This window comes from Triturus cristatus, chromosome 3_2 (genome assembly GCF_964204655.1).
Source record: "Triturus cristatus chromosome 3_2, aTriCri1.1, whole genome shotgun sequence".
Classification (NCBI taxonomy): Eukaryota; Metazoa; Chordata; class Amphibia; order Caudata; family Salamandridae; genus Triturus; species Triturus cristatus.
In genome coordinates this window covers 353,253,193-353,272,146 of record NC_140584.1, presented here as the reverse complement: position 1 = coordinate 353,272,146, position 18,954 = coordinate 353,253,193, and the positions used below count along the sequence as shown (strand labels likewise).

The 18,954-nt window shown below is 44.7% G+C and overlaps 1 protein-coding gene across 2 annotated transcripts in view; it reads right to left on the bottom strand.

Moving 5' to 3' along the window:
• Positions 1–503: 503 nt before the first annotated feature.
• Positions 504–18,954, bottom strand: part of MYCBP (MYC binding protein) — a 76,534-nt gene continuing 58,083 nt past the window's right edge. For both annotated transcript variants that reach the window (XM_085647866.1, XM_085647867.1), the window contains exons 3-5: positions 11,745–11,793; positions 934–1,063; positions 504–646 (exon numbers count right to left, since the gene is read on the bottom strand). In XM_085647866.1, the coding sequence (XP_085503992.1) occupies positions 608–646; positions 934–1,063; positions 11,745–11,793 (218 nt within the window). In that variant the 3' untranslated portion in view covers positions 504–607. The remainder of the gene's footprint in view (positions 647–933; positions 1,064–11,744; positions 11,794–18,954) is intronic.

The following is an 18,954-nucleotide window of genomic DNA, read 5'->3' as shown; positions in this document are numbered from 1 at the left end:
GGCTGAACTCCGAACTAAGTAGGAAGCACATGTTGGGCACCCCCTTCCACAGAATGGACAGATCATTTTCAGACCTATAAAAAACACACACAAAGAAATTATCAGAATGCCAGCCTTCAGTACATTCAGCATAACATACTCCAAGGGTATTTAACCCCTGTCAAATTTACATAGGTGACACTTCAAACTGTCCACTCTGCCATAATCCCAACACAGACCTAAAACATGTTCTTGAACTGCCAAATTGTCCAGGCTTTTTGGGACGCAGAGAGCCCCATTCTCTCATCAACCATGGATGGCAAAGAACTAAACAATTCGGAGAGCTGTCTACAGGGGCTTTACGAGCGTCCTAAATCTGATCAGGCATAATCAGATTTTTCGACTTGGCCTACCTTGTAGCCAGGTGCTAGATCATAAGGAGATGGAAGGCCTCAACCGGTCCAGCACAGCCCATTGACATGCTATGTTCCAACCTACCAACACACCCAAACAGACAATTGATAGACTTTTTCAATAGCATTTATTAACATCTATTTAGACTACAACGGGAAATAGACAGCTGTACATAAGAAGTCCTTCTTTGCATTAGCCACTCGGGGAGGAAGTACTATTCTGGCCGTTTTTCTTCTGGAGGCGGCTCGCCGTGCTGTAAAATTGCGATAAAGTCAATTTGAATCCTTATTCAACATTAATTAAAATACCATCAAATGCAACAACAAATAAATGTAATTTCTCAAATTTGTAACTTCTCTAGGAAACACATACATTATATATACACACACACATATCCACATACGTTTGTCAGCAAAAATCATTTCAAAACTGGATTTAACTTTTCTAGGATCGCCAAACGAAACACATTTACAGATATAACACAAATTTAATGGATTTAAAAAAAAATAAAAAAAATTAAAACCTTATAAATTACTATACCTTAGATTTGTACTCTTTGAATTCTTCCTGTAGAGCTTCATATTTTTGTTTTAGTTCACCTAACTCCAGACGAAGCGTCTCAACATCTGCCGTTTCTGGACCAGCCACACACAAATGTTGTTTCAGAAAACTACAAAGAGTTAAGAATCACAATTTCTTTTGCAAAAGCATTTGATCTGAAAGCCTATATTTGAGGAAGTACTTTTGTAGTATACCTTATTTCTTAGACAACACATGTTCTATACAATTGTTAATGGTTCAAGTTTTGAGAGCCTTTCACTTGATTTCCCTAAAGCATGTTTAAACTCTTTACTAGAATGCTGAAAGATGCAAATTATACATTTTACCTGATCACGCCTACAAAAATATAACATCCATAGAGGTTGATGTCAGAGTCATTAAATGTCAGTCTACCTAAATCCAGAGGGACTGAACACACATGTCGCAGTGCACTGGTGGCAAGATTAGGCCTGCCAATGAACTCAGGCTGCGAAACAATTGGAGCACGACGCCCTCCTCCATGCAGTCGGAACCAGAGAATTCCCACGGATTGGACTGCTTGTGCCACCCTGGTGAACAGACGTGGCATTAAGTCCAGGGGGAAGGCGGGTCCATACGCATACAGTGGAAGACAGATTGGGACGCACTTTGGACCCTGCAGGAAAAGTACTGGTGCTCAAAATGGGGAGGCAAGGGGGCACTCAACCAGCGCAATGCTTTGGCGCCGGCAGACTAGATTCAGAAAGTACAGTGGAGCCCCAGACTGCCACAAAACTGGACCAAATCCTGACTGTAATTGCAGAAACCAGACAAGACCGCAGAGGTGGGGTGGATGCCCCAAGACTATCAGAGAGCACGGGTAACACAAACCAAAACCACCCTTTAAGTGCTATAACTAATTGTAATGGAAGTAGAAGATAAAAATCAAGGATCTACGGGAGAAAGTGCAAGAATGGAATGTACAGCGGAAGACGCTGAAGGGAGATTGAGCCGTAACAACATCCGTATAGTAGGCGTTCCAGCGGGAGCAGAAGGTGCAGACCCAGTGGCATTCTTCAAAACGTGGCTGGAGCGCAAAGCATCGCCCACTGGACTGTCCCCCCCACTATTTGGTTGAACAAGCACAACGAGTGCCAGCCACCGAGTGAGCCTCCACAACCAGTTATGGCCAGACTGATTAATTACAGAGACAAGGAAGCCACAATACAGGTAGAGGGTGTAAGGAGCCCATTGCACATGATAATGCAAAGATATAGATCTTCCCGGATTATACATTGGCTGTACAACGGCGCAGAGCCTCCTTAGGGGTGACAAAACTGGCACGATTGGTTGGACTTTCATTCTGTTCATTAATCTCAGCCAAGCTTAAGGTAATCGTGAATTACACCAGCTACTTCACAGAACCGGACAACACCTGGGGTTGGGTGGTACAGCGTCAATACGAGTCCTCAGCCCATACCTCACTGCATACACGAGAGTGATCGCTGAGGGCACCAGGAGACCCGCGAAGGCGTGGATGAGTTGGTGGACCTGTGGCCATTACAGGAGCCCCTACCCCAGTACAAGCTTGAGAATAGCAGATGCAAACACTGTCTACTGCTAACATACGGCTAGAGCGGAGATCCTCACCAGAGCGAACTCCGGAGGAGACGCAGCCCGAGGCGAGGTCCAACATACTGAATAGGAGCAATATCTCAGAGAACATAGCAATGGTTACACGGCAGACAGCAGATGATAACCTGAACTCATTTTTGGACAGACAACGCGGATTAGTGCAGCAATGCTTATACCTCAGATTGGGGGGGGGGGGGGGGGAGGAGAGAATGGGACAAGGGAACTCCCCTCCGATTCTAAATTTTAACTTCGTAATGAACCCCCTCCTGGATCAGTCTCACCCCCTCCTGGATCCGTCTCACCCACTTCTTCCCTCCTCCCCAGTAATCACACTGGCGACCCACTTGACTCAATAGCTGGCACGCTAGTCGTTAGTAGACAGTTGGCGTGTTATGTACCCACATGTTAAAGATTATTCTTACTTTTCACCACTGCACAATCTATGTGCGGTTGGACGATAATGACTGCCACCATGCCATACACTTACAAGTCACGGGCAGAATATCTAGGGAAGACCCTATCAGACCATAACCCCTTACTACTCCACACGATATGGAGCACTGGTATTCCCCAGTACCAACATGGTGGCTACAACCAGCTGCGTTAGAGGACACAGCATTCCAATATCCAACCCACACTGAATACTGCATTACTTCACAGACAACTGGGAAACGGTAGAAACCACACTAACAGAATGGGAAGCCATGAAGGCGATTTGAGGCCACTGCATCCGTACAGGGGGGTGTGCAAGAGCTGCACTGCACTGGAATTTGCTCAAGTTAAAGGCCTCGCTTGGAGACGGGAAAGTTGCCGCGAGAGACTATGCTACTCAGAAACCTGCCCTAAAAGAGGCATGAGAGAAACATGCCACTCTCATGGAGTCACTGAGGTGCCTAGATTATTGGTCATACAAGGCCAGGCGGCACGCAGAGGGTGATAAGGCCGCTTGTTGGAGTCATTATTGAAGAGCGCTGTCACAACCAGTCCCTTAACTGCAATAAGAGTGTCCCTAACAATTGGCCACCAACCAGGTAGAAATACATGCAGCGTTCAATATACATTACTGCTCACTCTATGAGACCGCCCCCCCACCCCCCCTTTAGTATACTGCCAAACTTCAATTCGTAGATTTCACAATGCGATCAAGCGGACTAGTATACGCCGACTGACGAGGGAAAATTTCAGGGCGTCCATCACAGAGCAAGAGGTTCAAGGAGTCATTATGGGAGCTGCAACATGCTAGACCCCGTGACTGGATGGTTTACCAATTTGGTTTTACAAGGCGTAGGAGAATCTACTAACCCCTAATTAGAGGTGTACAACGTAGCTGGGCAGCTGCCTCCGTCGCTCAGGGAAGCACAACTGCTCTCCCTCCCAAAGCCGGGGAGAGACTCCCATATAACTGGCATCCTACCGGCCCCTTGCCATGTTAGGAAAGGACTACAAGATATTGAGTAAGATCATGGTGGTGCGGTTGCTGGAACATCTCCTGCATTTGGATCGCCTGGACCAAAATGGGGTTATCCCAGGCCGCTCCACTACACACAATATCAAGACTATTGAGTGCTGGAACATGCACCTGCGAACTGACCCTTCGCAGCGTGTGTAGTTTTAGACCTAGAGAAAGCATTTGATACTGTTGATTGGGATTACATGTTCACAACCTTGACAGCCATGGGCATAGAAGGGAGGTTTCAAAGATGAATCCTACTCCTTTACACAGAACCCACAGCGCGGGTGAAGATAGGTAGCTGCATATCAGCCCCCTTTCATATTAGTAGGGGCACACACCAAGGATGCCCTCTGTCCAAGATACTGTTCGTCTTGGTGGTGGAACCGCTAGCGCAGAGGCTCCGGCAGGAAAGACAGAAATCGGGGATACTAACTGAGGGAGAGAGACACAATTTCATTAAATGCAGATAATGTGTTAATATATGTATGAGACATGCAGGATGGCATAGATGCTATAACAGACATACTGGCGGAATTCCACAATGCCTCAAGGCAAGGAGTGAACTGGTCAAAGACCTGCCTATTCACACTCCATCCAGACTGTCCACAGCAGAATTTCATGGTCGACAGCCGTTGGGCATTGCACACACATTCAGGTATTTGGGCATTAACGTCTACCACATCACTTGTGATCTCCTAGATGGTAACCTCACTATGGCCATAGACACGCTCGGTCCACAGATAGCGTTCTGCTGTACACTGCCACCATCTGTGCAGTGCAGGATAGCTCTTTCAAAAATGGTGGTTCTTCCCCGACTTCTATACTATACTATTTCCAAACCTGCCGGTAACTATCCCCTTGAACACCTTTCGTATGGCACATGCAATGTTAGGAAGCTTCCTATGGAAAAAGGGGAGGCAGCGTATAGCTTTAAACTACTGCCCCCAGTGGACAAGAGAGGCCTAAGCACTCCAAAATTAGAGCATTATAATTTGGCGGCACAACTACAGTGGCATGCCTGCTGGTTAGCGGGCAGGCATCTGGAAGAACTGGGACTGTCTCCCACAGTCCGAGCACAGAGGGTAGTGAGCGAGTACTTCCTAGCGCAGGAGTGCTCCCCCAATAGGCCAACAGATTGTTGTGCGAGGCTTATAGTAGCTATCAGAGAAGCTTAAGCCTCATGACGAACACGGTCCCATATGCACCGAACCCGCTTAAGCTATAGAAACCCATTTAGCGAGCAGATTTGGTAAGCTGAAGTAACAGCGATGGCAGCAGCAGGGGTAACTACATTGGGGTTTCAGGAAGGTGCCTTGATCCCGTTCGAGCAATTGTGCAATGACAAGGAGCTCCCCGCGGGGCAGACTGAGTAACTGACTGCAGAGCTTGGACGCAGAACCTGCCACACATCGGAAGGGGGGGGAGGGAGGGGGAGGGGGCAAATTAGAGGGAAAGAATAACGTTCAGTTCACTCTCAAACTTGGTGAAGGAACAGAAGGGATGGGGGAAGGGGGTTCCTCTACATCACTGTGCACTAATCAAAGTCTATTAGATTATTAATTTTCTAAGGCGCACAGCTACCCAGAGGTTTCCCGGCGCCATCGGACCCACGCAAGAAGAGATACACTATTGGTTGAATAACCATGTTTTTAGGTCTTTGCGGAAGTTGTAATAGATGGTTTCATGCCGGAGTTGTGAGGGAAGTGAATTCCACAGTGAAGGCGCCAAGTAAGAGAAAGACCGACCACCCATACGCGATCGTTTGGTCCTGGGGACTTCAAACTTTCCCTGAGTAGAGGATCTAAGACGACATGTAGGGAGGTAAGGGTGTACCAAGGCACTTAGATACTGTGGCGCTGAACCCAATTTAATCTTATGCATATAGCATAGGGCCTTGAATTTAATGCGATTCTCCATCCTAAGCCAGTGGAGGTCAGAGAGAACCTGAGATAGAGGCCTTTCTATGTAACGGGCAAATCAGTCTGGCCGCAGAATTCTGGACTACCTGCAGTTTTATAACCACCACCTTATTGGCTCCTGTACGCAATCAAGGCCTGGATTACTGTTGTGTGTGTGGAACTAGGCAACATCCAGAGTATTTGTTTGAGCCATCTTAGTATGGTGATGCAGATTGAGGCGACCTTGACTGCTTGCTGCCTCAGATAGTTGGTCATCTATGATTATGCCTAGATTGCAGACTGATTGTGACGGTTGTGGAAGATCACCCATTTGAGGCGGCCAATGTTGGGGGCCCCAGAGATCTTGGTTTCTTCCGAGGATTAAAACTTAAGTTTCCCCCCCCCCGTTTAATTTCAACCTGTTGGTCTAAATCCAGCTAGCTATCTTTTGCAGCCCTACCTGGAGAGAAGACACATTAGATGCCTCCCTGGTGGACAGAGAGAAGATTAGCTGGGTGTCATCAGCATACGAGACTATGGATAACCCAGCCTCTTCAGCTACTGTGGCAAGGGGCCTAACAGATATTAAAAAGCAATGGGCTGAGGATAGAACCCTGCGGTACTCCATAAGGAGAGGCATGGGCCTTAGAGCTTGCAGACGGAGGAAAAAAACCTGGAAAGTCCGGTCAGACAGAAAGCTAGTCAGCCACTTGAGTGTTGATTCTACAATGCCCCGCGACTTGTAGAAGGGCAGTGTGTGACAGTGTCGAAAGCAGCACTCAAGTCAAGCAATACGAGTGCCACAGTTTCTCCTATGTCAAGACATTAGCGCAGAGTTTCTGTAACTCCCAAGAGCGTAGATTCTGTATTGAAGCCAGCTCTAAATCCAGATTGTGATGTATGTAGGATTTTTTGGGAGTCAACAAACTGCGTCAGTTGCTGATTGATATGTTTTTCTAAAATTTTACAAAAAGCTGGAAGTAATGAAATCAGGCGGAAGATAGATGGTTCTGCCGGATCAGCATTCACTTTTTTTTTCTCTTTTTTAAAGTGGGATAACCATGGCATGTTTTCATGCCGCTGGCACTATTGCTTCACGTAGTGATGCATTAAGCAGCTCCAACATAAAATTGAGTAGTGGAGGTTCCAATTTGTGAAGAATGGGAATGGGGAAAGGGTCCTTGGGAGAGCCAGATTTAAGGCTATTTAGGATGCGGCTGAAGGAGGGAGTATCTAGTGGCAGCTAGTTTTCAAGAGTATTGCAAGGTCTTGCAATAGTGGCCTGCGTCACTGGAAGAGCGGCACAGCCTGATGTAGAGGAAGTGATCTTTATTTGCAGCTCCACATTAGTTGCCGTAGTATTAAATTCTGTGTTAACTTTTTCGATTTTACCAATAAAAAACTCTGCCAAGTCCTCACATTGAGCTTCATTTAGCACACGTGGCGCTGGATGACAAGTTGCGCCTGACGGATCTTGCACTAATTTGAATAGGACTGCAGGGCTGTTATGTGCCAATGAAATGGTGTTATTTACGTACTCCGCACGAGCAGCGTTACACAGGGCATGGTAATTCTTTTTCGCCAGTTTATAAATACTTCTGAATTCAGGCGCATAGTACTTCCTCCAACGTCTCTCCATATAGTTGGGTGGCAGGGCGATCGCAACATCTGGTCCAGAGCTCTCATTTAGCCATGTTTTAGTAAGGAAAATGGCATCTGGTTGTATATTCAATAAGAGGTCATAGATGTCCTCCTTATGTTTGGGAAGTGACCTACAATTTATATTAAAAAAGGTGAATTACTTTAAGAGAGCTGCCTTATTTTTAACAGAGCAAATATAAACATCGATATCACGTGATGTCACGTGACACGAGATAGTGCAGACCGACGGCTACCGACAGCTACGGCGACTGACGAGCAAAATACAGGTAAGCCTGCATCTCAGGCTCTCCCCTTTTCTTTTCCAAACTACACGCTAACTGGCTTTGGGATAAGATATCCCCTTCATTGAAAAGAGAACAACTAATACCTCATTTATTATCGCTCCCGTTGGGAATCATGACTAATGCGTTATACTTTCTATGCGGTATACCCACTTGTCGTCCTTGTTTCAAACGACCAGCGAACTAAAGTCAGTTTCTCATGTTTTTTCAAGCAAACATATTCATCCAGTTCACGGAGAGTCACGTAACTAGATACAGCGTTCACCGACAGACATCTTTAGCGATGATTTTTCAGGTAAGCCCTGAACATAAGCGTGTGGTTTGAACAACTGACGGTAGAAACAGCAAGGAACGCTAACACTATTTTTTATTACTAAAAGCTTCTACTAAAGAATTTGACAACCGGGTCACCTTCGGACACTATTCCAAGTCTCTCGCACGCAATTAAGGTACTAAAAACTTCTATGAACCAATTCGCTAACGCATCCGAGTCCATTTCTTAGTACTAAAATCATGCATACTTCTCCACAGTGGACGAGATACTACATTAAACATCGTGGCAGTCACAGCCAGATCAATATAGTGAAGACAAGCGACCTTTTCAAGTCTTTCCCAGAACGATGAACACCCAATGTAAGTCAAATAGGAATGAATGTGCGATTGTGATGTCTCACATTGCTTCTCTAACATCACCAGAATTGTTGAACTGTGGGCTTATTTTCCAGTTTCTTCCTAATTTCAGAGTCACTGTCAGAGAGATCGGCTGATCTACTCTTCATTCTATAGAGGTAAATCAAGTCCCAAGTAAGGTGTTTAGGTGGTTTGAGAAGGTTTTGGGCGTCCCTCCGTTACTCAAAGGTTTTTGTTATTTTTAACTTACAGGTCCTGATGAGAGACCCAGAAACTAAGGGGTTTCGAAACGCGTAGACCTTATGGTGTGACCACAAGAATTGTGAATCTTTGAAAAGAAATAACAGAGAGCATTTAGTTCAGTAACTTCCTCTGTGGTCTTGTAAAAAGTCTTGTATTTGTGTTTTCAAATTACTCTTTGTATATTCAGTCTTGTATGTTGTTTGATAGGCAGAATGTGATGAACGAATGTTTTGTTGAATCAGAGTGTTTAGAGTGAATAAATGAATGGTGTCAGGAATGCTTGGAATATATTAATGAATGGTGTGAACAATTCGTTTAAATATTGCTCATTGATGCGAGGTGAAATTTTTGGATCTTTTGAAAATGGAAGGTTTATAATGTAATTTGAAATGAATAAATTTATGGATTAATTCGACGAAAACAAAGATCTGATACGCATTTTGTTGTCTCCCAAAATGTGCCCTCATAAGTGAATTTGAGGTCTTAGAATAGTGGCAGTACTAGCCAATTTTTTGCTATTTCTCCTTATTTTTAACAGAGGGCATGTGTGTGATAAAATTCGTGGGGGCAGTGGTAGTAGCAATATGTTCCCTGCTGGGTAGTGTGGCGAAGGACAAACCACAGCAGGGACAATTAAAAATAGAACTTCCTGGTTTAAGAGACTTGCATTTCAGTTTTGTCTTAGGCCGAAGTTCATGTAGCAGTTTTTGGGAGTAAGTCCTTATGTCTTTAAGAAAAGGGGTAGGGGTTGTGGCCCCTGGTCCCGGCCGGGCGCAGATGGGCTTGCCTTTGGTTCAACGCCAGCGCGCCCGCTGCGCGAAGCGTCGGCCATTCAATTTTATACTATTAGCAGCTGATCTCCGCCTCCCCTCGCCAGGAAGTAAATGTGACCGCAGCTCCCTCCACAGCAAACAGGAAATCTTGCGGTGGACCGGGGAGCAATGCGGTGAAATACAAGGTTTCTGAAGCGTACAGGTAGGCGCAGTGGTGCAACAATTCCTTCTGCAGTTTAAAACATTAAATATTAAAAGAATAAGCTAACATAGCCTCAGCTGTCAAGGTCTCGCTAGATAAAGCATTTGTAATTATTTCGGGCTAGAGAGTTCTCCAAATTAATTTGCAAAAAAATTAATGCAGGGGCCTGCAACTTTTCAAACAGTTACTGCTGGTGGTTTATTGCAGAGAAAAAATAATCCATGCCCAGAGTATCCCCCAGTCTATATGCTATTGCACATAGTCCATATCCCAATGAGCCACGACTATCTGTCTGGCTGCACAAAGCGCTAGAGTTATAGCCTTAAGTCTAGGAGAATGGATGCATTATGCGAGAGCGTTAGGGAGACCGAGGAGGATATAGCTAGGGAGCGGAGGTAGGCCTGTGTCAAAAATAGGTCAATATCTGCAAGCACCAATTTCAAGTAACGTTTGAGTTTGGGGCAGTGCCAGAGCAAGTGTGTCAACATGCCTGCGGCCTCACAGTTACACCAGCACATAGGGGAAGCACCTGGTTTCCACTTCGATAGGCGTTCTGGTGTGTAATACCAGTAGAGGGTCAATTTGAGCATTGTCTCCTTAGTAATTGCACTAGCCGCAGAAATAGCTCACTACAATAAATGTCCGCCCATTCTTTGTCTGTTAGGATATGTTCTAACTCTGTTTCCAATCTGTGTTGCACAGCCACCTTGACAGGCGTCTGAAGCAGGATTTTGTGCAGTTCAGATAACAATAGTTTGTCATCTGATTCAGTGACGAGACATTTTTCAAAACTGGTAAGGGCCCTAGCAGGACGAGGCTTAACGGAGGGCTGGGGAACACAACAGCGAATGTGGATATAGCGCCATCATTCGGATTCTGCTATACCATAACTAAGTGAGTTGGTCGAAGAACATCAGGCCCCAAGGGTCGAAGAAATAGACAATTAATTTACAGTTGGCTTACTGACATGCATTAAAATCACTCAATCACAGCCCAGGGGAAGGGTCTATAACTAGTGTAAGAGACTATAACTGGGTGGTAAGGACCCAGGAGGTGGAAATCCTAACCCAGATCAACAAAGTGGCCTGGCCACCAGCAAAGGGTAGACGCCCCACAGTCTATGTTTCACCAACCAGAGGACCTTCCATACGTGCATCCCGGCAATCACCTGATCTATGAAGGACCAATGTTTCTCTGAGGTAGATCTGTGCCACTCTAGCATGTAGTGTAACTGAGTGGTGAGATAATAAGTGACAAGGTGTGGTACTCCAAGGCCGCAGTCAGCCTTGGTATGCTCTGTGCAGACCTATATGAGGCTTCTTGACCTCCCCTTTGAAGGGCCAGCTGGAGTTTTAGTTTGGGAAGGAGATGGTGGCGGAGGTCTGCTACCATCTTGGCCACGCCCCCAAGAACCTACTTTTGTGAAAATGTGATGAGAGAACTAGCATTGTAGGCTTCTTCCACTTTACAACGGACCAAAAACAATTCAAGTCAAGGCAAATCAATGTATGTCCAGGTGTCTCAATTCTTAAGTAGTAGAACATCATTATGTAAACTGCAAAAAGTTGCTGCCCAGCACTGTCCATACTGCACATTTTTCCCCACCGCGCATCATATCTTGGTTTTTGTAATCTGTTCTCGACCAGTCAAACTACAAAAAGTTGCATCTGCAACACATGATCAAACCCCTCACATCACAGTAAATATATTCTGTAAAGAACTCTGCGGCCCCTTGGAGCAAGATGTACAATACAAGTGAAAATAGTACTTTTGTGTTTTCATGATGTCAGGACATGTGTTGCCTCCCATACTGCAATTCTCACCAAAACCAAATAAAAACAGATACATATATAGGTCTTTGATTTCAAACTGTGGATTAAATTGTATTCTTCAGTCGCGGAGTTCGTAATAAAATTGACAGTCTGCTTGATAAATTGGGGTCCTTTCCTTCTAGGGGTACAAGGAAATCCATAACCATGCACTTTGGAAGCAAGAATGTAACCTAAAATATTCACATTGAAATCAATGCAGCGACTGAAGGAAGACAAAGGATACTCCAATGCATTGTTTGGTTTCTCCGGTTCTTCATAAAGGGCCACCAACACTGAAAAGATAATCACAATTAAAAGTGGCTTTAAAATTGCATTAAAAAAAAACAAAAAAAAAAAAAAAAAAAGAAGAGGTTGCATAAAATAGTAATTACAGTATACGTGCTATGCAGCCTACTCAGGAAGGCTATGGTCAATTAATACCATCAAAGTGTTTGCTAATGCTTTTTTCGATGTAGCATTCAAAAAGTTAATTTGCTTTTTTGTTTGGGGAAGTGGTTGATAACAGTGTGTGCTGCCTAACAGCAACATCTTGGTCTAAAAAAATATGAAAGGTGGAAATGCCCTATTGCTCAGGAGACTGCAATAGCATAACTAGAGTAAAGCTGTATCATCAAAAGTATTGTAATAGCATAACTAGAGTAAAGCTGTATCATCTAAAGTATTGTAAGGAAAAGAAGCCAGCAGATGAAGTTTTGTAATCTGAAAACTAACTAAACCTACACAGCAAAAGGGAGTACAGTACACAAGTCTGACAAAGGGACAGTAGTTCTGCTGCATTCATATGGAAGCCTACATTTGTAGTTATTCTGTAAAAAACAAAAACTAACAAACTTGTAAATCCAGCATGTTATTATAACAGTAAACTGAAACAATCTAATGTACAAGGGAAATTAATTAACAGAAGAGTGTTTTTGACAAGCCAAGATATCCAAACAATAATTAACTTCTGAACAAATTTACATATTACATGTCATTGTCAGCAGAATGTAAACATCAGAAAGTACATGGATCTCAAATACAAGCTATGCCAACCACACATTTTAACAAAATAATCAGTGTTATCATCAAAAACTAATTGGAACACGAACAGAACAGTGTATCCATCCTCAAAATGCCATGATGTTGCTGAATAGCCCATCAACATTGTCAAAACTTTGAAAAATACACGAAAACTAAAAACTGAAGGAGGCTGACCATATGCAAAGTGTCTCTCTACACTTCTTCCTGCACTTTAAAGATGAAACAAAATAAAAGTTAACCATACAGTCACCATGAGCTAAAGCTAGATGTAGCGACACCTAAAACACATCTCTCATTTTGCAAAGGGTAAACTGAACTTATGTTGGTGGGCGCAGCCATATAGCCTTTACTGTTTTACTGTATTCCTGCACTGAATGACAAGTAATATTGGTTTGAATAATTGTCAGTTTGTCCTCTTGAAAATGGGTTTAATTTCTGCATTAGAGAGGTGGGTTCCGGTGGCGCAAGTGAAAGCTTGTTTGGTCAATGGATCGAATGTGGAGTAGTAAAGCATGTGGAAGCATTGGTGTTTCCAGTAGTCAGCTGAACACGTCCACAGTTACAGCTCCTCTTGCTGTTCCTGCAGCAGTGATCCGCTGACCTAGTTTCAGCTAGACTTGAGTTTGTTGCTACCATAGCACCCCTCCATAAACTTGCTCTCAGAGCAATAATTAAGAAAACTACCAAAACGGAACCTAATTATGGCATTGTAAAACTCCTACACTTGAGCAAATTTCTCAAATAGCCCATATTTTGGTTGTCTTAATTGCGCTACCTGGAGCCTATCCACACCCCACTCAATGTTCAGAGCCTCAGACTGTTTGAATACATATCCTCACTTATAACAGATATTGAGCTAACCCCTACCTACTTACCCAGTTCTTGTTGCTATGGGAGCTATTCGCGCTACCCATCAGAGGTCTGATATTTTGACTACTCAATCAGAACTACACACAGAGCAGGTCACTCGCTTAATAGATGTACAGCGAGAGATGAAAATCTTGAATGAAGATGGTTTTACCGGACACCCTATAATGGGGGTTCCCCCTCCACCCCCCCAAAACATCGCGCCTTCTCCCCTCAAGTGGTTTTAATGGCCTAGAAACTCTGTGCGCTTTACAACTGCTAACCAGTGCTAAGGTGCTTGTGCTCACTCCTTAAAACATGTTACAATTGTAGTACACCAAATTGGCAAAAGTAATTTACTTGCAAGTCCCTAGTAAAGTGGTACTACATGTACACGGGCCTCTAAATGAAATTCTACTAGCGGCCTGCAGCTCTTATTGCACCACACACATAAGCATCCATTTAAAGCATGTCTCAGGTCTGCAATTGCAGCCTGTGTGCAGTTTTAAACTGCCATTATGACCTGGCAAAATAAACCCTTTGACCGACCTGAACCTACTTTTTTAATACGTCACCCCTCGGGTAGGACTCAAACAGCCCATAGGGCAGGGTGCAGTGTATTTAAAAAGTTGGATATATTTTAGATTTCACAAAACCTGGTAGTGAAAAACTCCTGAATTAATTTTTGACTAATGTTAGTCCTACCTCTCCCATAATATAACTGAGTTACCTTATTACACTTACTAAGTGCTAACTTTTGACTGAACAGGTAGAAATGGTATAGTCTGATTTTAGGTTACAATTCTGAAAAGCCACTTTTAGAAAGTAGAGCAGTGTCCTGCCCAACTTGTGTTTCAAAGGTGCCTCCTCAGCACACCCACAAATAACTTAACCGCAGTCTATAGTCACCATAGACCTCTTGGAGCCCGGGAAGGGGAGGAAAGAAATTCCAGAACCAGATGTGTGTTTTTGGGGGGTGAGGCTTCATTTGGGGAGGGCTAGAATGTTCTACCACTTCAAAGGATGCACCAGGTATAAATATAGGACTGTCAGACCAACTCTTCAGTACACTCCTATACCTGTGAAAGAATTAGAAGGACTGCTTGTACTTAAAGCACCTACTTGCTGCTTGAAGAGGGGACCATCTCCTTGTTACCAGAAGACCGGAGTGACTTCGAGGATCATTTGTCTGACCTCCTACGCTCTGAGCTAAATGGAGATAAAAGCTCCAGAGGCCTCCCTGCTAAGGACTGCCCAGCTGGCTTGCTTCCTGAGCCCTGCTGGCCTCTGCTAGAGTGAGCCCTTAATACCCAAGAGGTGCCTCACTAGGTGCTGGAGCATTGGCTGCCATCAGAGTACACTCCTCTGCAAGAAAAGTAAAAATCCTTCAAGTTCTCAGTTCTTCACAACCGTGAATGGGCTATTCGCGGCAAGACTCGGATTCACTGAAGCTTCGCATTGGTGGGTGGCAGACTACGCGCTACAGAAACTGCTAGCAACAATCAGCAATGAAAGATCGGCACTTCGCGCTACAGCAGTGAAAGCCTGCAGTGACCGCCAAGGGGCAGTTTTTAGAAAGGACAGTCCGCAACGCCCAATCAGATCTTCGCACTACAGTGTTGATCATCCACAATGGGCTCCTCGCCCTTCACCGCAAATGGAACTCTTCACGCCAGAGACTTTGAAAAGGTAACGTTTTCAGTGGGACAAACCTGGCCCCTGTGTCCAGGCAGCACAGTATCGCAGTCATTCTGCGCTTGTGACTTTACCCCGGTATAGTACAACCAAATGATTTAGTGGAGCTTTGAACTTACAGGCACTACACTAAGCTTCAAAACTGCATATCTCAAGTTTTACTGACTGGATTGTTTTATTTTTATTTTAAATATTTGTGATTTCAAATGGCAGTTTATGATGGTTCACAGTATAATAGTCGAACACCACCAAACAGGCAGCGGTCCCACCCATATAGTGGGTAATCAAAAGTTATTCTGAATACATACAGTATAGTGGTAGACCATAATCGTCTGAGTGACAGGACTGTCCTGCCAGATAGTACTTCGACTAAAATATGTATCACCCTTAGTCAATTAAGAAGAATTTATTTTCTGCTTATCCACCGACACATGCTTTCAACATGCAATGAGTGTGTAGGTCCACCACACATGTCCCTGGTCACTGTTACAATTAAGGAATCTTTCTAACTTCTTTAGTCTGGATATCCGTGATGGATTGGCCCTCTTCCTCTGGCTCCAACAGTGCCTGGGTCATGTCGGCTCAGGAGAGCAGAATATCAGCCACCTTAGCAGCTCTACGTGTTCTCCTTATATGCGTCTCCTCTATTGCCACTCACTCTAATAAATCTCTTCACCAAGCCTCATTTGTAGGGGGTGTCACCGCAAACAAACTGATGGCTTTGTTTCTCTTTAGCCGCTATGAGGCCTAGCATTGTGAATCTTTTACCTCACAATCCTAGATTGAAGCAGAGTAGGAGTCCCAATAGGCATCGATTTATTGTAAGCAACCCTTCCCATCCTGTTGCATGGTGGAGTTGTGGTAACTCCAACCAACATGATTTGATGAGGGGGTAGTACCATATATTTTAGAAATCTGCAGTCTCCTCACCACACAGAGGACATGCATGGTCTCGAATGGGATAGGTGGCATGTAGTCTCTTGGGGGAGAGATAAGCCAGGTGTTTTTATGTTGTATTTGTTTAAACCAAGCGCATACATACTTTACGGACCCAGTCATGAATTTTTAGCCAAATAGTAGGGACAATAGGCTCATCGCCGAGATTCTGCCAGGTTTCCTCTATAAGGAGCGGCATCAGTTGTCTGTCTGTACGGAGAGCCTGGTAAGTGTGCATTATGAGTTTAAGCCCCCCTTCCCCCCCACCATAGACAATAGGGTCAGTCTTTGTGTGAGTGCAGAGGCCTTAGGGAACGATGGCCATAAATGTCGGGCCATGGGAGCTATTTTGGCATAGTGAAGGAATTGACCACCCCCTAGTCCAAACATCTTGATGATGCCCTGTAGTGTAATAAAAAGCCCTGCTGTTAGAGGTAGGAGAGCATCAAGCATCCACCCAATTGCCATCTATCTATCGCCATCATTCTGGCCATTTGTGCAAAGGGGCGAACTATCCAAATTTCTAAATCCGGCGCATAAGCCGATTGCCAAATTAGTTGCACCACTCGCTCCCAGAAACTGCCCATCATCCAGATCACTTAAGGTAATTCAGGAGGAATTCACCTACTCATCAGCAGTGCCCCAAGCTTGTGTCTGGCATGAGTGCCGTCCAACAGGGAGTGCTCCCAATTAGGCTCCCCATCTAACCATTGAACAGTGTTGTAATTGTGCTGCTGGATAATAGAATATCAGATCAGGGACTTCCATTCCACCCCTATACCAGGGTCCTTGCAGGGTACCGAGGCTCACTCTACACAACTAGACTTCCCAGAGAAGCTCTACAAGCAGCTTGCCTAAATCCCTAAATATCGTTCGGGGAATTTCATACATTGTTCCTTGTAGCGGCATCGTGGCCCAATCACCATTTTAAATAAAGCTAATTTCCCCATGGGTGACAGTCTGAGTGTGCTCCAAAATATAATAGAAGGGCATAGGTTATGAAGAACTTAGCCCAGATTCAGATCATAGAATCGACGCTCACTGTGTAAGACCTGCATGCCAAGGTCCCCGCATCTGGAAGACAGTCAATGGAGAGGGCCTTCAGGCAGCTTAATGGGAATAGGGCTGATTTTGCAGTATTAACCCGTAGTCCGGACAGTTCCCAGAATTCATGCGAATATTAAGCATTATGTGCCCAGAGATGTCCCATTGACTAAGGTAGATCATGGCATCATTAGCATATATAGATAATACGTGATCAGTATTACCAACTCGTATACTCCATTTATGGAGAGCCCATGGGCTGGCACGCAAGCAGCTCCACGGCAAAGGCAAAAATTAGGGGCGACAGTGGGCATCCCTGGAGTGTGCCACGCTGTTGGACAATTTTGACCGAAACGTTTTGTCCAGTCCTCATCCTAGTCGGAGGGTTTGAGTAAAAAAGTTTAACCCACTTAATGCGTTTCTCATTCGCATCCGATCAAGTACCTGCCCGAGCTAGCCCCCTCGCATGGAGTCAAAAGCTTGCTCAATGTCGAGAGGCAAGCGTATATTAGTCTTCTTCTTAAACTGGTGCAGGCAGAACATGGTTAAACCGGCGCAGGTTGTGTAAGGTGTTCCTTAGAGGGATAAATCCCAACTGGTCGATTTGGAACAGGGTAGGGAGGTGTGGCAACAATTGCACCGCAAGTACCTGGCTAAAGAGCGTTAAGTTTACATGTAACATGGAGCTCTGTCAGTAAGAGCCAGCCTCCAAGGGATCCGTCCCTGGTTACGGTACAACGACTGAGAGGCCCTCTCTCTTGGAATAAGGAAGTTTGCCTCTTTCAGGGTCACCTCGAATACAGGGAGCAGCTTATCAACCAGGGTCCCAGGGAAGAGTTTAAAGAAGTCAGCAGGGAATTAGTCATCCCATGTTGTCTGAAGAAAATGCAGCAATTTATTCCTGCTCACCTATGGCTCTCACCCCCAATTGCTCATGATCCTCGGGAGATAGCCTGGATAGCAGCAGCTCTGCCAAATAGGTCAGCAAGTGGGGATCTAGCTCCAAGGTCAGGGCTGCGTACACCTCCCACAGATGTGCCATGTAGAAAGTACTAATTTCTTGTTGTGTATACAATACTTGACCCACGTGTTTCTCAAGGCATGATATAGTGAATCGAGGACTCGGACAGTACCAAGCTAGGCTATAGGCGACCAGCTTTATCGCCCTCCATACAACATCTGCGCCTACCAACTTTCTCTAGCTGATCCCATATTTCAATTATATTTTTACATTCTTGGTCCAATTCTTTTTGCAACCCGGGTCTATTGGTCAATTATGTCTCTAGGGTCGACTCCTGGCAAGTCAAGTCATCCTCCAATGTGCAGCAGATGCAGACTGTGGTGGTCAAGCACACGTCCTGCACCACCAATTTCATGGCACCTCATTCAGTAACCATGCAGCCTGCGCTTTCCCAGTTAATCAAAGTACTTTTTAAAGAGTATCCTGCAATGTGTCTCGAAACACCTGGTACATTAGCGTGTCTGAACTTAACCTCCATAATGGAATGTAGTGTTCCAGGGAATACGTCATCAGGAGTGGAGTGTGGTTGCATAGGTACGGTTAGACTTGGGGGTCTCTAGTTGCCACAGGTATGCACTTGTGACAAATAGGGACCCTCGCCTCTAGTCAGGGTAAAGGGGTACACTCCTAAAATAACCCCTGCTCACCCTCTTGGTAGCTTGGCACGAGCAGACAGGCTTATCTCAGAGGCAGTGTGTAAAGCATTTGTGAACACATACAGTAATCACGTGACAACACCAAGATGGACACCACACCAGTTTTATAATCAAAAATAAGTATTCTTTATATAGATTAACCACAAGACCATAAACGACAAACATCCACAATACTGTTACTTAAAAATGGTAGTAGTTAGTGTCGCATCTAAGAA